Source organism: Rattus norvegicus, chromosome 10 (genome assembly GCF_021556685.1).
Source record: "Rattus norvegicus strain SHRSP/BbbUtx chromosome 10, alternate assembly SHRSP_T2T, whole genome shotgun sequence".
In the NCBI taxonomy this organism is placed as follows: Eukaryota; Metazoa; Chordata; class Mammalia; order Rodentia; family Muridae; genus Rattus; species Rattus norvegicus.
Genome location: NC_141543.1, coordinates 51403401 through 51426505, shown reverse-complemented (window position 1 = coordinate 51426505; position 23105 = coordinate 51403401). Strand labels below are relative to the sequence as shown.

Genomic DNA, 23105 nt, shown 5'->3' with positions numbered 1-23105 from the left:
CCAGGTGGATGTGGACCATGCTTCTCTTCACAGGTATTATGGTGGGACTGAGTTCATCGATGAGCTGGAGACGCTGTGTCAGAAGCGTGCATTACAGGCCTACCATCTGGATCCTCAGTGCTGGGGCGTCAATGTCCAGCCTTATTCAGGTGATTGCTGCATCCACACAGACCCTGGGTAGCTCCTTAGGCCTGGTTCTAGGGTATTCCAGTCCCCAGGTCAAATCCTACAGAAGGCTTCTTGTAAATAACAAACAAGCCAATGGAATGTGTGAATCTGTCTCCATTGTGCTTGGATTAGCTCTGCACTCCCTCCCAGGTAGCACTCTGTCCTAGAACTCACTATTAGTGGGACTGGGACAGGGTTGCTTTCCAAAGCTCAGGAAAATCATGGTGATGCCTGCCTAGTAGCCAAGCTCCTAAATGCCACATTGTGTCTCATGGGTAGAAATAGTCATGTCTTCTCTGTTTTAGGCTCCCCTGCAAACTTTGCTGTGTATACTGCCCTAGTAGAGCCCCATGGGCGAATCATGGGTTTGGACCTGCCAGATGGTGGCCATCTGACTCATGGCTTCATGACAGACAAGAAGAAAATCTCTGCCACCTCTATCTTCTTTGAATCCATGCCTTATAAGGTAGGTAGGGGTGTGCACGCACACGCACTCACAGGTGCGTGTAGGGGTCTGGGGGCTCTTCTGTATTAACAGATGAACCAAACAATGAATATAAGGGGTTGGGGGTGTAGCTCAGCACTGCATGCGTGAGGTATTCACCTACCTGACCTTAGAAGGTGGATACAGTGGGTTCAAATGTTCAAGGCCACTTGGAGGGACAGAAAGCCCTGTCTAAAGGAAGGGAAGAGGGATAGGTTTGAGACCTCCCCTGACATGATGACATATGCTTGCTGTCCTAACACTTGGAGGCTAAAGCAGGAGGTTTCTGAGTTTTGAGACCTGAAACTCAGTGAGACTTTGAGTTAAAAAAAAAATACTAAAAAAACAAAAGACCTAAGGACTCACATCACCATTATGATAGGACCAATAGTGGGACCTGGAGCTGTCTAGGAGCTCCTGCTGAGGACCTGGGTTCAGTTCTCAGCACTTGCCTAGTGGCTTTTAGGACTGTCTGTAATTGCAATCCCAGGGAATCCCAAACCTGATCTCTACTAGTACCAGGCATGCATGTAGTACACACACACACATGCAGGAGAACACTCAGGCACATACGATGAATAAATCCTAAAGACAGCTGGGTAGGAGACGTGCATATTTCCTGTGGGTTGGCGGTGTGCTCCTCCTGCTGTCCCTCTCGGTTTTACTTACTGTGTAACCGGCTGTCCCTGGTGGTTTTCTGTCTGCCACCATGAAATAGGTGGCAGTGAGTTGTTCTACTCAGCTAAATATTAGGTGCAATTTTCTTTTAAGAAATTTGAGGGGGTTGGGGATTTAGCTCAGTGGTACAGTGCTTGCAAGCGCAAGGCCCTGGGTTCGGTCCCCAGCTCCAGAAAAAAAAAAAAAAATTTGAGGGCGGGCAAGATGACTAAGCAGGACAAGGTACTTGCCACCAAGCCTGGTGACCTGAATTCACTTGGTAAAGCCAATGCCTGTAAGTTGCTGTCTGACCTCTGCATGTGCACCAGGTACTCAGGCGCCCAAACATGAACAAATACATAAATGTGATGTATCCTATTGACTGTTAAGTCAGCCAAGTCTCAGCTGTAATAGCTCTATGTGCATGCAAGTGAATCTGTTTTGTGTGGACAGCCTGAGGTTTTTTTTCTTTTTTTTTTCTTTTTTCTTTTTTTTCGGAGCTGGGGACTGAACCCCACTGAGCTAAATCCCCAACCCCCAGCCTGAGGTTTTATATCACATTTCCTCTGTAGCCTTTGATGAGATGTTGGCCAGCTTCATGCTGTCTTTACTCCATGAAGCCCATTCCTGAGCTTCGGTGCCCAGTTTTTCTCAAGCGCTGTCCTTGCTGCAGCACTTTGGCCATGACAGATAGACCCTGTGGTGGCCTGTCACAGGGGGACATGAGCTGGCTTGGGTCCAGTGAGCACAGGCCCTTCCTTTGTGGCCTCTCTCCGCAGCTCTTCTGTCTTTCACTTCAGCCCCTCCCCAGCTCCACTGGGCCAGGTGTTTCCTTTTCTAAAGAGTGAACCTCTGGAGAGAGCTCTGTGAGCAACATTAACCTTCTGCCACTGTGTTTCTAGCTCACATCTCATATGTGCTTCCATTCCCTTCTGAAAATGGAGACTCCCTCCCTCTCTTTGGTCCTCTTCTACTTGGTGGCCTCTGCCCTGCCAGAAGAAGCGCTGGCCTTGCTGGCCTCCGCACGCTGCTGGGTGGTTTGTCTTTGTTGGTGGGTGTTTGTTTTAAGGTAGATTTTTAATTTACATGTATGAGATTGTTCCTGAGTGCATGTTTACACGTGTGTGTGTGTGTGTGTGTGTGTGTGTGTGTGTGTGTGTGTACATACGTACGTCTGTCACGTGTGTCTCTGGTGCTTGAAGATCTCAGAAGAGGGCATCCGGTTGACTGGAACTGCAGACAGTTGTGTTCATCTGTGTGGGTGCTGTGAGGCAAACCTGTGTCCTCTCGAGAACAGCAAGTGCTCTTCCTCTGGAGCCACTTCTCCAGCCTGTCTGTTGTTTTGATTAGTGTCTCATGCTGTAGCCCAGGCTGCTGAGTAGCTTAGATTACAGGCTTGTGCAAGCAGGCTTGGCTGTGTCTTTCTCATTTTCCTAGGCTCTTTGTTCTATAATATGGGGCAGTACCCAGGGCTAAGGCTTCCCTTTATCCTGAGGCCCCTCTGAGAGCTCCCAAGTCTGCATATTTGGCCCTTTATATCCTTGGACAGGCTGAATGCAGTGCCCTGTCTCAGGCCCCAGTCCAAGTTGTGGCAGATTAAAGGTCTCAGGTGGCTGGACAGGGGAAGCAGCCATACCTTTGTCTTGGTCCCGACAGGTATACCCAGACACTGGGTACATCAACTATGACCAGCTAGAGGAGAATGCCAGCCTCTTCCACCCGAAGCTGATCATTGCAGGTGAGCGGCAAGTGGGAAACAGCCTGGTTCCTGGGCAGGGAGGGCCTCTGCCTCCTACAGAAAAGGATATAAAGACATCTGATCCTTCAGCTCACTGTGGAGAGCTCAGGACATTAGCTTGAGACATATTCTGTCCTTTTTAAGACTTGAGTTGTAAGGAGCTAATCTTCAAGGCAGACCTGCCGTCTTCATGAGGTCAGCTATGCCTGCTTGCCTGGGTGTGTCTTGTTTGTGGATTGGGCTCATGGTTAGTTGACATTTGTCCTCCTAAAAGGAGGGAGCTTGAAGGGTCATTGAACCTTCTTCACCTGAGTGTCAGGCCACTTCTCCCAGTCCTCTGCTCTGAGTGCCTCCATGAGAGGCCTGAGTATGTAGGCTGGGGAAGACCAGGGAGAGGGAGCCTTCTACATAGAGCTGTGGAGAGGCCATCACACTGTGAGGACCTTCCAGTGCAGCCGCATTTGCTTCACCTACACTTTAGTCACAAGCCTCTCAACCCGTAAGTAATCCCAGTAAGCTCATTGGTTTCCCCGGGTCAACTTGGACTTTAGTTTGTTAGTGGATCATTTGGGAGAAGGCTGACACTGTTCACATCCCTCCCAGGAAAGAAATTTACCAACAGTCATCGACAGTGGGTCAGTGGGTCATACCTTAGGCTTTTCTTAACATGTTTCTAAACACAAAGATGGTTTTGTTTTATTTGATTGATTGAATGTTTTAAGACTGGCCTCTGCCTTCCAAGTGCAGGGATTAAAGACGTGCACCACCACACTCAGCTCAGGGATGGGTTTGAGGGCACACTACACATCTGTCCTCAAAGATTAGGGTAAGCTCTCCTTGCAGATATGTACACTCAGAAACCAACTCAGCTGCCTTGGACATCTTTGACACTCCCATGTCATCTCTTGTCCCAGGGACCAGCTGCTACTCCCGGAACCTGGACTATGCGCGGCTGCGAAAGATTGCGGATGATAATGGGGCATATCTCATGGCAGACATGGCACACATCAGTGGGCTCGTGGCAGCTGGTGTGGTGCCCTCACCCTTTGAACACTGTCATGTAGTAACCACTACAACCCACAAGACCCTGAGAGGCTGCCGTGCTGGTATGATATTCTACAGAAAGGGTAAGTTCCCCCATGCAGGGGCAGATACTGTGGGCTCACATTTCCTGTGTGGAAGAAACTGGGAAAACTTCAGACTGTGACTTCTGGGAAAGATCAGGGTTCTGGCTTTGGAAGAGCTCAGGAATGAGTAGCAGCGGGCTCTGAAGGAAGCCCTAAGCCCCCAGCTCTGGACACAGTGTTTGTGACAGGAAGGGTCTTAGCCAGTGCTCACAGGAGGGATGAACTTGTTCTTGGTGGGAGTATTGCATGCTTCAGTTTATGTAGATCAGAGGAAACTTTCAAGAGTTGGTTCTTCCTTCTACCACAGGGCACAAGGACTGAGCTGTAAAATATTGATACAGGAGGGGTGGCATGATGGGACACATCTGTAACCCAGCACATGGAAGGCAGAGGCAGGAGTCAGCAGTAAGTTAAGGGGCAGCCTGATCTACATAGTGAGTTCCACAAGGTTGTCCTCTGACTTTTGCCACGGTACATGTGTGTCCACACATGTATCATGCCCTCAGACTTGTGGGGGTTTTGTTTTTGAGACAGAGTTTCTCTTATGTAGCCCTGGGTGTACTGGAACTTGCTCTATATACTAGGCTGTCCCTGAACTCACAGAGATTAAAGGTGTGTACTGTGTCTTTGTTAGATTTGTGTTTTTTGGTTTGGGTTTTAATTAAGGGAAAAGGGGGCCAAGCATGGAGGTGCACACCTTTACACCTTTAATCCTAGCACTGGTGAGGCTCAGGCAGGCAGATCTTTATGGTTGAGGCCAGCCTGGTCTACGTAGTGTGCTCCACTACTGTGCAAAGCAAGACTGTCTTTTAATATTGAGGTTGGGGAGACAGGGACAGGTGTACAAGTGAAACCAGCAATCCAGCCAGTCATCCGTCCACAGGGACCCTTTGGTCTGGCATCGTAAAACAGTCAAGGCTGAGGTGCGACTGACTACCCAGATCAGTTTGGCTGTGAGTCGTGAGAAACTTGTCAGTCTGCCAACAGTCTGGTTTTTTCACCAGGTGTGCGCAGTGTTGATCCCAAGACTGGCGAAGAGACTTACTATGAACTGGAGTCCCTCATCAACTCGGCCGTGTTCCCAGGCCTGCAGGGCGGCCCTCACAACCATGCCATTGCTGGTAACGTCACCAGGTCTATTGTAGAGCCTTTGGGTTGCACCTTAGCCATCACAGCCCCAGGAAGTCCCTAAGCCCCATCTTGCCTGTTCTTCAAAAGATGTTCCTGGACTTCCACACTGGAGAATTGATGTAGGTGACAGTGTCTGTGTAGGAAGTAACAAAGGAGAAAGGGAGGCAATACAAAGTGGTTCAAGGTGAGAGCAGGAGAGAAGTGTCTGTCCCACTCAGGTGGGACCTAGGCAAGACGCTGCAGTAGGGAAGCTCTCTGAGAGCAGAGTGCAGCCTGCAGTGAAGAAGGGTAGGGCCCAGCCCTACAGGACTAGCTACTTCTTTTCTGTGGTGGCTCCTATGTTATGACCCTGGCTACAGTGATAACCTCTGGGTTCTCAAGGATCCCTGTGGGCTCCCTGGTAATTCTGTTCACTTCCCAGCATCCATAGGGTGTTCACAAGCACCTGTAACTCCAATTCCAGGGAACCCAATACCGTTTTCTGGTCTTTACAGGAACCAGGCATGTAAGTGATGCATAGACATCTATGAAAGCAAGTCACCCATACACGTAAAGCAGGGAGGGACGAGTAGCACATGCCTTTAATCCCAGCATTAGAGAGGAAAAGGCAGCAATGGGGGGAGGATCTCAAAACCAGTGAGTTTGAAACCAGTTTAACTCAACGCAGCACATTAGCGTAGAGAGAGTGCCTGGAGTAGACAGGTAGTGGGTCCTGGGCTGGTTTTCAGATTTATCTACTGTGCTTGTATGCTTAACTTTCATTGTTCTTGCTACCCAACCAAGTTCTATGCTGGGCTTGCTGGTAGTCTGGCACCCATGTGTTTGCACAAGGGGACAAGAGGCTCCACACCAGGGCTTGAGTACATGGAATTTCATGGTGCTCTGAGTCTTGTATCTTGTAGTCAAATAGCCCCCAGGAGTCATTACAGGGGTGTCAATATACGTAAGTAGTGAGGAGAAAGCAGGCCATCTCGCCTGTGGGCACAGCTCGGAATGCTGTGTAAAGCAATTACAGAAGACACTGACTTTGGTCAAAGAATCAAAGCATAAAAAAAGGACTAAAATCTATTCTTGTGGTAATCAGATTACCACTGGACTTCCATCCCTAGAGATGAAATTACCTCAAAAACAGTACTTAGGGAGTGACTTCAGTGAGGTCTGCAAGGGTGGCAGGGTAATTAGAAGGCCTAGAGCAAGGCTATGGGGCTGTAGCAAGCACAATCTATGATCCTGGTTTCTATCCCTAGCACTCTTAAAAAAAGCCAAAAAACAAAAAAACAAAAAAACAACAACAAAAAAAAACTGGTGTGTGTGTGTGTGTGTGTGTGTGTGTGTGTCTAGTTTAAAGACTCCAGGCTCCTTGAAAACAAGACCTGCTCCTGAGTTATGACCTGTTTTTAAATCTCTCTCTTTTATTAGGTGTTGCTGTGGCCCTGAAGCAAGCCATGACTACAGAATTCAAAATCTACCAGCTCCAGGTGTTGGCCAACTGCAGGGCTCTGTCTGATGCACTCACAGAGCTAGGCTACAAAATAGTCACAGGTATCGTGAATGCACATGGTGCTTGGTTTGTCTGGTCAGTGTGGTCCATCTCTTCCGTGACTCCAGCCATTGCAGACAGCATATCCTCAGCTGTAGGTTTTCCCCGACTATGTACCTTAGTAGCTGCCATTTGACACCCAACATGCATACTACCTATTCTGGGAATAGCCGAGGCTCACATGAGTGATGTCAGGTTACAGATGTCACTGAGGCAGAGGCAGCATCCCTCCAGTTTGAACATCCCTCTCGTCATCCATGAAGCCAAGGCACTCCCTGGTTCTTGCCAAGTATTAGGTATAAAATTTGAATCTTGGGCTGGAGAGATGGCTCAGAGGTTAAGAGCACCCGACTGCTCTTCCAGAGGTCCTGAGTTCAATTCCCAGCAACCACATGGTGGCTCACAACCATCTGTAAAGAGATCCGATGCCCTCTTCTGGTGTATCTGAAGACAGTTACAGTGTACTTATATATAATAAATTAAAAAAAAAAATTTTTGAATCTTACACCTTGTGACATACCAATCTTTTTTTTTTTTTTCATATGGGTCCCTGACATTCTACAATGTTAGCTGATGGAAGCCAGTCAGCAAATACATGGACTTGACTGTGCAAAACCAGGCTACAGGCTTTGAAATCATTCCTGTAGCACAGCCTGGGGCTGAAGTGAGAAGTGGTCTTTAATGAAAGTTCAAAGTGGAAGGAACTAGAGGCTCAAAACTTGTTTTGTGACTTGGGGCTATGTCAGAGCATTCTGTAGCCATCTGTTAGCCAGCTGTGTCTATAGTAAGTGCCTGAAAAGCTTGGCTTACACAGAGTGGCTTACATTTGGAGCATCTGTCCTTTGCTCTCCACAGTTGACTAACCCAATTAGCCCCTTTGCTTTGGGGCAGTGTATAATGGTAAGAGCTTGTGGTGGTGGTGGGGGGTGGGGATTTAGCTCAGTGGTAGAGCGCTTGCCTAGCAAGCGAAAGGCCTTGGGTTCGGTCCCCAGCTCCGAAAAAAAGAAAAAAAAAAAAAAAAAGCTTGTGGTGGAGCACAGCTATTTAGTTCATGGTCAGGCTACAAGAAGAGAAAAAGGGGCTGAGACTTCACAGTCTTCCAGTGAATTAAAGACCTACTAAGTGGGGTTTTTTGGGGGGTGGGGAGATTGAACCAGGATTTCATTATATAGCCCAGGCTGGCCTCCAATTTCTGAATACTGGGTATGATCCAGGCATGTACCACCACGCCCAGCATTAGGCCCATCTCTCACAGGTCTGTCACTTTTTAATACTGCTAGAATAGACCATGAACTTTTAGGGAGCACTTAAGATCTGAATATTAGTACTGTCTGTGTCACTAATACATGCTGAGCATCTTTCAAATCAGAAGGCTTTGCACACAAGCCAGATGCCTCAAATGTTTTAGAATTTTTATGTTTAGGGATGTTCAATCAATAAGGTCTAGCAAATGTTCTAAAATGTGAAAGAAAAAAAAACCTTAAATCTCAAACACTGGGCTGGAGAGATGGCTCATTGGTTAAGGACACTGACTGCTCTTCCTAGAGATCCTGAGTTTAATTCCCAGCAACCACATGGTGGCTCACAACCATCTGTAATGAGATCTGATGCCCTCTTCTGGTGTGTCTGAAGACAGCTACGGTGTACTCACATACATAAAATGAATAAATAATTTTTTAAAAAAATGAAACACTGCTGCTGGTCTCAGTATTCTTATTTATTTATTTAATGTATATAAGTGTTCTATTTGCATGCCTGCCTGCATGACAGAAGAGGGCATCACACCCTGTTATAGATGGTTGTGAGCCACCATGTGGTTGCTGGGAATTAAATACAGGACCTCTGGAAGAGTAGCCATCACTCTTAACCGCTCACCAGCTCTGAACTCAGCATTTTGAATGATGGATGTATTAATCATCCTCGTGGGATTTGGAACAAAAGCACAGAACCTTCTGAACATGTTGGTTGTTGCTCTATCTGCAGGATTAATTGAATCCTGACTCACTACTCTGGTGCCGACCATTTAAAATAAGTTCCTTTTAGGAGTTGGGGATTTAGCTCAGTGGGCCCTGGGTTCGGTCCCCAGCTCCGGGGGAAAAAAAAAGAATGAAAATAAGTTCCCTTTTGTTGTTCTGTTGTTTGAGGCAAAGTCTCACTATGTATTCTTTACTGTCCTAGAACTCCCAGCTGGCCTCAAATAAGAGATTCACCTGCCTTAGCCTTCCAAGTGCTGGGATTGATAAAGAGCATGTAATACCATGTCTGTCCCAGAAGGAGCCTCTTGAATTGGCTTCAGAAGGGATTGGGAATGTGGCTCAGTGGTAGAACATTTACTTAGAGTCATTTGTTAACAGAATATGAAAAACTGATTGCTCTTCAGCCTATGCTGGCTTCTGTCATGTCATGGTGCAGGCAGTCTGAATTACAGAAGCTGCTGGATGCTTCAAGCAGCAGCTTCACAGCCCTTTGTATAAGCTGTCTGTCGAGCGCCTGTCGCTTTCTTCCAAGTTAGGTCTGGAACATGTCTGCTGACCTCTCGTCATAGCAGCAGATTCTTTGCCTTGTGTTGTCAACCTCTGGTACTCCTTTCTGTCCAGGTGGCTCTGATAATCACTTGATCCTAATGGATCTGCGTCCTAAGGGTACTGATGGCGGAAGGGCTGAGAAGGTACTGGAAGCCTGTTCTATCGCCTGCAACAAGAATACCTGCCCAGGTGAGACTCCTCTGTTTTCCCTTCCAGTCATCCTATCTGCATTTCTTTTAGCCACTGTTGCAGTTGATGAAAGTATTCAGCTTAGGAAACAGACCGACCATGGTAGGGGAGGAGTAGAAAAGAAAGGGCTAATTGAGTGGCACTGCTGGTAAGAGAGGCAGGGACTCTTTAAAAACAAGTAGCATTTCTTATATCAGGCCCTGACAAATGTTAGGACTCTGAAGGACCTAGGGCCACACCACAAAGGACTACTTTTCATAGGTTAAATAGTGGCCCATATATCCTCAGACCTTATGTGTCGCGCGCCCCCCCCCCCCCACTCTTGGTAAACACACTTAAAGATTCCATACATTACAATTGTATCACGTAATTGTCAAAAGCATTACAAAATGGTTCCCACTAGTGGGAACAATATCTAGAAAGTCTGTGAGATATAATGGAATATCAGGCTTTACACATTCTAAAGGATTTGAAATATAAAGAACATAAAGATTAGTTGTTTTCCATCATTTTTTACACTAGGAGTTCAAAGAAAAAATTGTCTTTTAAAAATGACATTTGTATATGTGTGATAAGTGAAGAAGGTATGTTTACATGTGTATATATGTAAGAAGCATAGTCAGTTAAATAAAATATATATATATATATAAAACTGTTTAGTTGGTGGTTTACTCCCTGTGAGCTCTGGGGGTTCTGGTTGGTTGATATTGTTGTTCTTCTATGGGGTTGCAAACCCCCTCAAGCTCCCTCAGTCCAGACTTTAGTTTTTAAGTCAGTTGCCTCTTTGGTAGATCAAGCTGGGACCCATAGACCAGGATCTGTGCCCAACTGTTGGTTTAAAATACTGTGTGCATACAGTGGTGTGTTAGGCACAGCTCAGAGCTTTGTTTGTCTTGAAGGTGACAAGAGTGCGTTACGGCCCAGTGGCCTGCGACTGGGAACTCCAGCATTGACATCCCGAGGACTTTTGGAAGAAGACTTCCAAAAAATAGCACACTTTATCCACAGAGGTGAGGATGAGTTGTTGTAAGTTCACATATCTTGTGTGTATGTATGGAGTTTCTGATGTGTTTTAGTATCTAAGACCCAGCCATTGGTCAGAGCTGGGGATAGGACAACAAAACCACTCTGGTTTACAAATCCCTCTTGTATGAGGTTTATAAATAATGTTACTGCCAAGGCACACATCCCAGAATCTCCTGAGGGGACCACTGACACCTATGAGTTATGGCTGGATATATAGTGAAGAAGTCCCACATGACACTGTTTTTTACACAGGGATAGAGTTGACTCTGCAGATTCAGAGCCACATGACCATGAGGGCCACACTGAAAGAGTTCAAGGAGAAGCTGACAGGGGATGAGAAGTTCCAGAGTGCTGTGGCAGCTCTCCGGGAAGAAGTGGAGAATTTTGCTTCCAACTTCTCACTACCTGGACTTCCTGACTTCTGACAGCACAGCCTGTGTCTGCCAAGAGGGTAGGACTGTTCCAGGTCACTGTGAACCCTGTGCCCTCCTGAGGCTGTGAGGTGGACCACCGAGCTGCACCATGCTTGGGTGGGTGTTTCTGTTTACCTGTTTTCAAATATTTTGGGACAGGTCATTGAGGACTTGAAATTTGAAATGTTCTGTAGCCATTTGACCTCATTGAAGCATATGAGGCAAAGCTATTAAAGATTCCAGAATATCCTTTCTGCTTACTCAGTGGTTCTGTGGCAGCTAAGCAAATGTTCAACTCTATCCTTGTATTTTCCATTTTTCCTTTTCTGTTGCCCAGATACCAGAGGAGCACTGCTCTAAGTTTGAGGTTATAAACTAGGTAAGTGAGTAAGTAAGAAGTTAGTGTTAGGGCTGGAAAGACAGCTCTGTACTTCTGGCTGCTCTTCCATAGGACCCTGCCTTGATTCTCAGCCCCATGGTGAATCACAGCCATCTGTAACTCCAGTTCCAAAGAATCAGCATCCTCTTCTGGGTGCTGAGGACACCAGGTACACATGAAGTGCAGACACACATGCCGGCAAAATGATGATACACAGAAAATTTTGTTTTAAAGAAAAAAATTACTGTCCGTAGCTTGAAATGTAATAGAAGGGCTAGGGGTGTCATCTCGTATGTGTGATGTCCTGGGTTCATGCCTCAGACACAAACAAAAAACCTTATACAACAGTTGTCTCCATTGGTATACAAATCAGCAGAGGCCAAAGGCTTTCTCTTCCACCTGCCTAAGCAGTTCCTTCCTACAGTTAGGGACCCAAATGCCACTTTCTGAAAGAGTCTTTATTTTTCACATCACTGAATTGCAAACCATCAGTAACTTTAATATGGACAATCAAATTTCTACCCACAGAATGTCTACAAGAATTACATTTTTAAAAAATACAACCAGTTTTTATATCTTAAAAATATCTGAACTCAAATAAATTAATATCTTAAAAAGTACACTCCTCATACTATTTATTTGGCATTTACTCTAAGCTTTTGTGCATGATGCCTGTGGGACATGATCACATCTGCAGTGCTCTGATTCCAGGACTGTGATTGCATCAGGTTTGGGACACATTTACAGACGATGGGAACATGCAGTAATAAAATAGCTTCTTAGAAAACAAGTTTCTTACAGACTGTATTGTTTACTGCAGCTACGATGTGCTCTGACCAGCCTGCAGCTCCAGCCGCCCCGTGTAAGATAGTTTGGCCAAGGCTCCCTAGGAGCTGGTCCATTGTTGGTACTGTTGCCCCAAGAGAAGACCATGGTGTCAGCTGGCATGTGGTATAGTGGGATACTGGTCCCCTTATCTCTCTGGGCCACTATGCTTCCTGCCTAGTTGAAGACAGCTGGCCCCAGTTAGGGCCCTGGGGTGCTCTTTGTCCACTGCTACTTCTCTGTTCCTCTTCTTCCTTCCCAAAGCTTTAATAGAGCCAGACCTTAGTGGGCCAAGGACTCAGAGAAACAGGGAAGCTTTGCTTTCTGAGCAAAAGAAACCTAATTCCCTCATTTCTGCAACCTAAGAGTGAGTATGCCTCCCTTAAAAGATTCAAGTTTGATCACAGTATTAGAGTGAAGCCAGAAATCTGGTTTATTTGTTTCAAAGTACAAGCCAAGGCACTTTCTTGGGGGCTTTCTAGGGAAGTAAAAAGTAGCCTGGTTGGCCTCACTGCCATGAGGATTTGGTTCCTCCAAAGGCCTTGCAAATGCCATCCAACCATCTCAGAGATGAACCCTGGTGGTGGCATAGGACACTGGTCTGATATGCAACATTCAGGCTGGGGGAATGGTATGAACTTAACATAGCAGACAGGTGGCCAAGATGCATACAAGATCTTCTAAAAGCCATGCCTCCAGGACCCCAGAGCTCAACTAACTGCAGGCTTTGATACTTGGCAAAGGAAAAGGGAGGTCTCCTGGCCTTCCTACAATTATGAAATGGGAACTAGTTTAGAGGAGTTTGAAATCCTTGGTATTTTAAATACTGTACCTGATCTTTAAAAAAAAAAAGGGAGTTAAAGGTCAGGTCAGGATGGTCAGGTCACAACCACAGCCCAGTTCCAGGTTTCAGAGAAACTTGGCTGGCTACTTGACCTACTAGTTTTAGTGCCAGGGCTCAAAATGATAGGAATAAAGTGGTGAGGAACTCTGATCTGTGGTGTCTTTAATAGTGAATTTTATTAAAGTAGCCAGATGAGGGATATAGCTCAGTTGGTACAGCGTCTGCCTAGTGTGTTTGAAGCCCTGGATTCAATCTAAAACTCATGACAGGCATGCAGTCTCAGCATGTGGAGGCAGGAGGATCCGAAGTTCAAAGTCATCCTTAGCTACATACGGAGTTCAGAGCTGGCTTGGGCTACATGAGACTGTCTCGTATAAAAAGAACAACATGCTTTACCAACCTTGTACTTGCATACACTTCAAATGGGAATTTGTTGTTTGAAACAGGGTATCATAGCTTTGGCTGGCCTGAGGTTTATCATGCATATTATGGTGGCCTCAATGTTGCAGAGATCTACCCACCTCTTCTCTTAAGTGCTGGGATTAGAGGTGTGTGCCACTATGCTCCATGAACAACTGAAAACTTAAGGAATTGAGTCCTGTTGCATAGGTCTCCACATCAAGGTATATACATGTATTACTTCTAGAAGATTCCAGTCCTCTAAAGCAAAGGAACAGAGCATTGACTCTCTATCCAAACTCAGCCCCCAAGGATTGATACCCTCTGAGAGGAAGCATGGTTTCAGCATTAATTAATCCTTTTAAAATCCTTTTAATGGCTTTAAAACAAAGGTTTAAAACCAAAGTCTAAATCTAGACACTGGTTCTGGTGGCAAACACCTGTAATACCAGCAGTCGGGATGTCAAGGTAGAAGGGTCAAGGGTTCAGGGTTATGCTTGGCTGCCCACTGAATTTGAACCCAGTTTGGGTTATATGAGATCCTGTTTCAAAAAAACAAAACCACAAATGGAGTTCAAACCCTTAGTGAGGAACCATTCAAGAGAGGGACCCGTGTACCATTTGCGTGGCTATCACACAGAACTGTTCTGCTCACTCCCAACCAGTCTTGGCTTTGTCTTCTGAGCCACCCTGTGGCTGCCTGCCAAGGAGATACTTGTGTGTTTACCCTCACTTCAGACCACTGAGGTGTGTATGCTTTCGGTATGTAGAAGGCCAAGCATGGCTGCTGCCTTTCTCAGCACAGGAACACAGTGTTCACCTTAAGAGTCCCCATGACAGGCAGCACCAGCAACTGACCACCTCTGAGCCTGGCTCTTGAACTCTAGCACATTCTTCCTTGGAGGCCTGAGGAAATGGTACTTGGCCAACCAGTCAACAGAGGTACCTAGAACACTAAGAAGCATCAGCATGAGGGGCCATGAGGAGAAACCACAGCTGCCAAGGTGTCTGTAACACATGTCACAGACACAAACTGGTGCAGGCAGTGCCGTCTCTGGTTCTGTCACAGGCTCAAACATAATCACATACCCTCTAAAGTGGAAAAGGAACCATGACCTGAAGCCATTGACCAGGACCAACAGACTACAACTTTGTATCAAAGACCTAGGCAAGGAATATGACACAAGAGTGACATGCTGCAAGCCATCTTCGGCTACTTGGCTTCTACAGATTCCTTCTGAGACCTCAGTAGTGTGACCTGCTGACAGACCTGAGTACAGGGGACACAGCATCTAACTGATGCACACATCCAACTGCTGATCCAAGTCCAATTTACTGCAGCTTCTGGAGTAAATTTAAAAGCAGCAGGAACAACCAGAGCTGCTCCTATTTAGGGAGAGAAGTTTTTTTTTAAAAAAGATCTCACATTGTCAAGGTTGCGAGAAGCATTCCATGCACACAAGAGCGGCTGCAACAGGAATCCTAGGGAGATCATGATGATGGCCACCAGGGGTCAGGTGGGAACTAAAAGGAGCCTTCCTCCCAGGTTCAAAGTCCCTTGAAAGGGAAAGGAACAACAGGGGAATGACTGAGAAGTGTACTGCCTCCCAGATGTGCCTACAAAGATAGTCACCGGAGAGCTAATACAGGAAATCTTTGCTCCTCTGTTTCAGTCAGCATATCAGCTAGCCAGCCAGAACTTAGTTGTCAAGCCCACAAGTCTGCAAATCTTCCCAGAGGAAGTCAGAGTTAATGTTCTGGGTGAGAGGAGCCAGAGGTGATGGCCGTATGGTCTGCTTCATTTACTACTCCCAAGGTACTTCTCAAACTGGCTGTAGCCATTTGGCATCTGCTTCATATTCAGGGCTAGTGACCACTGTCACAGTGACTCCAAGGACTTGATGAGCACTCCCTTGATAGAGGCAAAGACAGGACAAGGGGCTGTTTGTGGCTGTTTGTGCCCAGATATGTCTCTCCAACTGACCAGAGCACTGTTCCTTCGTGCCCTTGTTCAGGAGCCTCCCTTCAGTTATCAGGCTCCAGGAAGCCAAGTAACAGGCCGTGGTAGAGGTAGATGGAGGCAATGGCTGTCCTAACACATCATCACAGTTCCCAGGGTGCCACTCAGCTGTCATTTGGGCTTTGGCTACTTAGCCTCATCTTTTCCAGTCCCAGTGTCTGGAGCTTTCTCTTCTGCTCACACTGCTGCTCCTTGGAAAATTAAGGACACCCCCTTATTTGGGAGCTACTTCCCTAACAAACGAAGAGCAGCTGCTCCTGTTCTTCCAGCTACCTCTGGAGGGCTGGGTGCCACCTCTACTCAGCCCTTCACACACTGCCCTGGGCTGTGTTGGAACTGGAACTGCCACCTGTTCCCTTCCCGCTGACAGCAGAAGGCTCAACACTCCAGCTCAGGCAACCATTTAGTCACAGCAACCCATTTCCCTCCCCATACCCTGAGTCACAGGTCTTGGTCATAGTGGCTGGAACCCTTAGATTTTGTATAAAAAGCTGGGGACATAGTCAAACCTGAGCAGTGGGTGGGTGGTCCCAGGTGACTCCTGCATATAGTGCAATTTCAACAGCTCGGCCAGGTACTGTACCACTCTGATGTCCTCATTCACTAGTCCCAGGTTTAGCTTTAGGAAGCTGGTTTGTCTGCTGGCCACTGCTTCTTGTGTCTCCTCACTGTGAGCAGGCAAATGCAAGTGGTGGCAAAAGGTATAGAGGAATGCCTTGGAGCAGAGCTGGGTGAGCATGCTCTGGACATGAAGGTAGTATGTGCTGCCCCGCTTGATCTGAGTGCGGTGGTCAGCCAGGCGGGGTACCAGTGTACCCCTGTACAGGGGACAACGTAGAGTCTTGCTGTCCAGGTCCAGGATGCTTGTATAGCGGCTGTAACGGCTCAGGGTATGAAGGGTACCCACATTGGCAGGAGAGGCCACTCTGAAAAAGACAGCCCAAGGTCAGAAAAATAGGCAAGGGTTAGAAAAATGGGAGCAGCTGCTTAGGAGATGAAGCTCACTGTCCCCAAACTAACTCACACTCAACTGGCTCTACAGAAAGATCAAGTGCTTTGGTCCTCAAGGCCCTCGACAATGTAACTCCTGATAGTCTCTGAAGCATCTATTACTTGCCTAAATGGATGCTCCACATGGTGAGCCAAACTTCCAGTGGTGATCCAGAACTATCTGCTTGCCTGCTCTCCCTGGAATTCCTCACACCAGACTGAAGCACGCACGCTTGGACTTCCCTCATCTCTGGGATATAGTGCGGTCAATCTTTTACCCTTCCTGAGCCTCATCTCCACTTCCCACTGTTTCATTCTTCCTGGGGTAACCAGAGGGACAAAATAAGTCATCTAAGGGTGGAGCTATCGCTGTTACCACTCTGAGCGCACTCCTAGCCAGTATGGTGACTGCTAGCAAATTCTCTGTTCCAGAGGCCTTGGGCTGCATCTCCCTTGGGTTATGCCCTACTGCCCAGCAGCGTGTGTTCCAAGGGGTGAAGTGGGTGAAGTGGAACAGGCCAAGCGCTTAACCTCCTGAGGCTGTTTCCTAAAAACCTCCCTCAAGTTTCTGAGTCTTAACTCCAAAGGGCATAAGTTCTTTCCCTGGCTTCACCCTGTAATGCTCCCCTCCCTGTCAGCTGGCTGCTTTCCCACCATGTAGCTGACCTTCATGTCTAGTTTAGAAAGCACAGTGCTCTGAGACTCCTCTTAAATCTCCACCTTCGAATCTGTAATAAACTTCTAAAAACAAAACACTCCCTAGAAAAACAACCACAGCCTTACTAAAGGGGAGGGCTGGAGTAGGTAGAACATTTGCCCGCCATGCACAGGATCTGGTTATCATTCCAGCAACACAAGAAAATATAAAAGCTCTTAAGAGCAGTCTTCCCTGCTGGGCAGAGGGGTCACACTCATTTAGTCCCAGCATTTGGGAGGCAGAGGCAGGTGGATCTTTATAAGTTCGAGATAGCCTGGTCTATAGAGTGAGTTCCAGGACAGCCAGGACACAGAGAAACCCTGTCTCAAAAAACCAAATCAAACCAAAGACAAAAATACCTACCCACCCCACGCCCCCTCCAAAAAAGCAGTCTTCCTACAAAAGTAGGCATTATCTACTGTCTAACAAATAGAGCCAACAGGATTTTACATTATGTAAGACATGATGCTATACAAACAAGAAAAGCCACTGGAACCATATTTTTGTTGCATTTAGTAATGATTAATTACACATCTACTATCTAATAAGCATTGAGCTGAGACTATGATGAAGAATGTCCTAGAGTGCTATCCTACAGTGTTGTCTTGTTGTTGGCAAATTGGACCTGAGGACTGTAAAAGGCTGAAGACCATGGCAAGACCCACACAGGCCCTAAACCCTGAACCAGTGGCAGTGGGTACATAGCACAGCCCATGAATAAGGGAGAATCGGGCTTCATGAACATGGTAGTTGACAAGGACAGTAAGAACTCTGAAGAGAGGTCCTCTTCAGGACCACCCTCTTGCCGCTCCTAGTGCCCCAATGGCCTTCCTTTACCACCCACTACACCCCAACCCAGGGGCCTTGCATACTCCACACCAGCTTCTCTATCACATTTGTTTGCCTTTACTCCTCCTGGGGGTCCCAGGCAAACCTGAGTTAGCAAATGCTGCTCCTCTCCCCACTAGGTTCAGCCTTATCCTACCTGTCTGCCCCTCCACCTCTGATGTGACATCCAGTTTTGGCCATTTTACGGAAGTCAGCATTACCACTCGTTTCCTCCCCATAGTGGCAAGATGCTGACTCCTAAGTTCTTCTGTTTCCCACAAAATTCTTCCTCACTTAGCAAGTCAAATACACAACCAGGCCCCAGACTTTGTGCTCCATTTTAGTGAACAAAGTCTATTCTTCCAAACCCAGACTGCTGCCATCTAAACCAGGGAGGTCAAAAGGATGAGGAATCTGAGGTCACCCAGCTAGGACTCTGCCTAAGCCTCTGTCACACACATTCTCTCCTACTAGAACTAGGTCCTGCTTACCCATCATTCCTCATCTTCTCACTACTGTTTATCAAGCCACACATTTCTCCCTGGCGTTTTATTTCAAATAATGGCAGATTCACCATTGGCTGTTCCGACCCTGTTTCCAGGCAGAAGGCCTGGATAGGTAGGTGAAAAGAACCAAGGGCCAGTGAAGCTGGTGTCAGGGTGAGATTCTTTAACATCTTCATTTGAGCAGTTCCAGGTGAAGCAAGACTTGAGGATTTGGATGAGTCCAGCTCACAGAAACAGGCCCACTGTTGCTCACAGCTTTGTGGGCAAGCGAGCCACTATACAAAAGCACCTCTCTCAATCATTTCTTTTTTAAGCCTCTGCCTTGCTAATACAGCCTAGACTGGCCTCAACACAGCTAATCAATTCTAAGGCCAGACAGATACTGTTCTAACATAACACACTCCCAATCTGGGCCCTTCTACAGCTCAATAGGGTGAGCACAGGGAGTTCCCTCCCTGCACAGGAGAGGTAGCCAACAAATCCACCCCAGTGAGGGTGGCAGCACCCATGGCCTAGACCCCTGCAGCTCTTTCTAACCACCATACCTCTGACAGTATTCACCTCATTTTCCTAGGGTTTCTCAGGATTAGCTCTGACCTACCTATTGCCAGGCCACTTCTGGCTCCTCACTCACCCCCAGTAAGTCATCCTTTGGGCACAAGCACTGCATAGGCACTGACACCTGTGTAGGAACATTACCGACATTTGCACCCCCTCAGTATGATACTCACATGGGATCTCATATCCTAGCCGACACTTCACGTGAGATTCTGGGCAGTGGCTCAACTGTCATTTCAGGGCATCTCCTGAAATCTGTGGCCCTGTCTGCCTCCTTCATTTTCAGAGGGTGCACACTTGTACAGATCAGAAATCTGCTATCGTGTAACAACCTTGCCCGCTGTCTGCAGAGAGGTTAAGCTGGTGACACAGTGACAGGATGGAGAACAGTCAACATGGCTAGATTACCTTGTAATTCAGGCACTGGCAGTGACCATGCAATGACCACTGCAGATGGTCTAGTCAATAAGTCGACTTTATTTTCCTCTGTTCATGGAACACGGGAATGATCTGCCTAAACATCTATCTGTGACTCCTCATTTTCAGAGCATATAGAACAGCACAGTACCAGTTATTGGAGTTCTCTATCTTCGACAGTGACAGCCACAATCCTTTGCACCATGGTGACCTGGAGTCAGAACATAAGATCTTCCAGTCCAGTCATTCTCTGACTTCACTGGACCAAGGCTGCAGTTCTTAACTCCAGACAAATGGAATCAGAATCTGACTGGGAATTCATGATTTAAAAAGCTCTCCTGGGTTGGGGATTTAGCTCAGTGGTAGAGCGCTTGCCTAGGAAGCGCAAGGCCCTGGGTTCGGTCCCCAGCTCTGAAAAAAAGAACCAAAATAAAAAAAAAAAAAAAAAAAAAAAAAAAAAAAAAAAAGCTCTCCCAGGGGATGTAGATATAAGAAGGAGTGTGTCTGTCTAGCATACGCAGAACCTGGGTTCTATCACTAGCACCACACACACACACAAGAAAACTCTCCCAAACAGCTCTGACATGGAAGTGGGGAGGGCCCAGGATTGGCAGTCACTTAGCAACTGTGAACCCCCCTACCCCATGATAGAGAAGGCAACAGGATCAAGGGTGATTTGCCAAAGGTAAGAAAAGTGAGTAGGGTTAGCCACTGTCTAGGAAGCAAGCTTTTCTTTTTAGGGTCCACAGATCTAAACCTGCTTCATCTCATAATGTTTAGGACTCTTCCCAACCACCTGGAACCAGTTACCTTTGTAGGCCAATAAGCTTCCACTTCTGAAAATCCATAATATGCAAAGGGGAGGAAATCCAGTGCTTCACGGGCTTGGCATAGCAGCCATAGTTGGGAACGAAGATGGACAGTGCAGTTACCAGCTTCCTGACTATGGTTTCATCTTCGCCCAGGACCACAAGTGTCCTCCCACTGAGCAGGGAGTAGATGGCTGGGTGGGCAAAAGGGTACTGGCGGATGAATTTTAAGGCATTCTGGCCAGCTCTCTTTTTGTGCCTCTCAGAGGATAGGCCAGCAGGAGGAGCAGAGGGGATTCTGTCCGAGCTGGTAGAGGCCACACTGCCCATGTAGCTAGTGCTATCCGAGTAGTTATCCAGGCTCATCTTACTAATATCTCGGCTAGCCAGAAGGCAGCTTGGATCCAGATCATAAGCTGGGAACATTTCACAACTGTTGTCTCGGGGAGAAGGGTCAGTGTTCTCCATCCCGAAGTCCATGTGGAGCCCCTGGTCCTTCTGTATGTAGCGCTGTGGGGGAATGCTCACCACACCATCCTCATCAGAAAGGGTGTAAGCTGGGGTGGGGAGAGGCACCAACTGACCTTCACTCTCCTTTCCAATACAGCAGCTGGAGTCTATTTGGGATGGGATATTTTCTAAGTTGCCCTCCTGAGTCTCATCTAGTTCTGGTGAGCTGGCACTTGCCTGGAAATGGATGGCCCCCTCATTGTCTGCATAGGCTTCTTCTTCATTAATGGCACTTGGGTAGCTGGCCTTAAAGTCATCAGGAATGAGGGCCTCAGAAGGGCAGGTGCTTAAGACTTCAATGCTGTCCTCACTGATTGTCCTGTGGCTGACCGCTTTGCTACGGACTACATGGGGGCTCAATGGCACGGTGAGGCTAGCCTGGCTGTCAGATTTCGACAACACAGAAGCTGACTTCTCAGTGCCCAGAACCTCAATGCTTTCCCCACTACTGATGCTCCCTTTCATATCCATACCCATGTAGTCCAGGTTTTCTTGGGGGTCAAAACTGCTTGACTCTGTTGCCTCTACTTCCTTGTATTCTTCGTCTCCAAGTTCCTGCTCCATCTTGATCAATACAGACTCCACACTGGACTTGTAAGAGCCAACACTAATTAACACTTTAGGAATGGGGCATTCTTCTACAGGCTTGGAAGGCAGCCTGCCGTGACTGGGTTGAGAGGGCACATTCTCTTGCTTCTCCATCCTGTCATCAACCTCTACAAAATCTTCAAAGAGGAAATTTGTTATGGGCTGTTGTTTTCGAAGTGCTCTGTCAATCTGACTGGTCAGGAGGTAGCACAGGTCCCCTCTGAACATGTGTTCAATGTGGCTAAGCTGGGCCAGGGTCTCAGTGAAATACTCAGTGTCACAGAGTTCCTCCAAGGTCTTCAACTTCTTGTCAAAACACTTGGTGGACTTTGCTTTGATGAGTTTGGGGGTGTAAGCCGGCCTGCAGGTATAAAGGTCTGCATTAGCTGACTCCTCAGGATTAGAGGTAGGGCATACCTGGTCAGCCTGATCCTGGGTATGCTCTGTATCACCTGGATGCAAATCAGGCTTCTTCATCTTCTGACGAGGGTATGAGCGGATCTGCCTCAGCAAATCTTGATGTTCAATGATGGACTTCTCCACATTGGCCAGTTCATTGGCTTTCTCAATTGCCTGAGAAGAATAAAAACCCTTGTCATTGGCTTTCTTCTGGATCTCGGTTTCTGTGTGTAGCACTGTCCTCGTGTAATCCAAGTCTTTCAGCTTTTTTTCAAGTTCCCCAGCGAATGCCTTCCTGTTACCCGTCTTCAAGCACTCAGATGCTTTGGAAAATTCGGCTGAGAGCTCTTGGAATTGCTGCATGATTTTATGCTGGTCTGCAGAGATATAAGCCATACAAAAGGGCCGCACGAAGCCCCTGGCCTCCAGGTCATACAAGGTAAGGTGGTGCACATATGCAAATGCCCCTTCCTTAGAGTCTCCAAGTACCACTTTAGAGTCCTCCACAAAGTTCAACTTGGGGTAGGCAGAACCAGGAGGATGCCCTACGAAAGAGGCCTGATAATCCACTGACATGATCCGCAAGGAGAAGTAATTGAGATCAAAAGTGCCAAAAACTTTGGTGTCATTGGGGATGGTTAGCAAGGGCTGTGGTCCCACCTGCTCAGAGAACTCTGAAATAAGGATAAAGTCCCTGGAGAACTTGGCCCCAGACAGTTTAGACCAGGGGTTAGCGCCCTGGCTGGCATAAGGAAAGAGAGGAACTGAGTATTCTTCAGGCAAAGCGGGTTCATTGTAAGGTTCTTCCTCGTATTCGTCTTCCTTGGTAAAGGCCACCACATCAGGGGCGCTGATCATATTTCCTGAAATATGGAGAGCACATTGAGAGGAAATGGGAAATAATGCAGGGTTACTCGGCAGGGAAGTCAGGCCTCTGGATGAGAAAGCGAAGTTCTTGCGGCCTTCTTTGTACTTCCGGGGATCCTAAACTGCCCTCTCACACAACCAAGAACTCGAATTCCCGCAGACTCTCGAGGTTTGGGACTGTGATGCCCTAGGAAGCCTCATGAACTCCAAAGCTGCAGGTCCAGATGACGGAGGCTGGCCATTCTCCAGCCGGCCGGCGCAATGTTTCTGAACCGAGGTCACCAGCACTTCCCGGAACCTACCGGAGATATCAACAGCTCCAGCTATGATCAAGTCATTAATCCTTGCCACGGGATACCGCAGAGTCAGTCAAATGGGTCTCCCCAAGACCTAAGGGCAGAAACTGTCGCGGCTCCTAGGACGGTACTGTCCCAGGGAAGCTACCGCGGCACCGCCATCTTGGTATCACAT

The 23105-nt window shown here is 47.3% G+C and overlaps 2 protein-coding genes across 5 annotated transcripts in view; one reads left to right on the top strand and one right to left on the bottom strand.

Moving 5' to 3' along the window:
- Shmt1 (serine hydroxymethyltransferase 1) overlaps positions 1 to 11997 on the top strand; it is a 22162-nt gene extending 10165 nt beyond the window's left edge. The window contains exons 2-10 of one of the 2 annotated variants that reach the window (XM_087570353.1): positions 34 to 149; positions 474 to 634; positions 2966 to 3047; positions 3962 to 4174; positions 5179 to 5295; positions 6725 to 6847; positions 9443 to 9559; positions 10459 to 10569; positions 10838 to 11997. In XM_087570353.1, the coding sequence (XP_087426479.1) occupies positions 530 to 634; positions 2966 to 3047; positions 3962 to 4174; positions 5179 to 5295; positions 6725 to 6847; positions 9443 to 9559; positions 10459 to 10569; positions 10838 to 11010 (1041 nt within the window). In that variant the 5' untranslated portion in view covers positions 34 to 149; positions 474 to 529 and the 3' untranslated portion in view covers positions 11011 to 11997. 2 annotated transcript variants of the gene reach the window in all.
- Positions 11818 to 23105, bottom strand: Smcr8 (SMCR8-C9orf72 complex subunit). Of its 3 annotated transcripts, none has more exons than XM_087573621.1 (3): positions 22937 to 23105; positions 20272 to 22630; positions 11818 to 16391 (listed from the first exon to the last, which is right to left on the bottom strand). In XM_087573621.1, exons 2-3 carry the CDS (start codon positions 22623 to 22625, stop codon positions 15938 to 15940), a joined length of 2808 nt encoding a protein of 935 aa, XP_087429747.1. In that variant the 5' UTR covers positions 22626 to 22630; positions 22937 to 23105; the 3' UTR covers positions 11818 to 15937. The 3 variants fall into 3 exon arrangements, with proteins under 3 accessions (XP_087429747.1, XP_087429748.1, NP_001178848.1); XM_087573622.1 differs by having other exon boundaries at positions 20272 to 21941; NM_001191919.1 differs by lacking the exon at positions 22937 to 23105 and having other exon boundaries at positions 15594 to 16391; positions 20272 to 22747.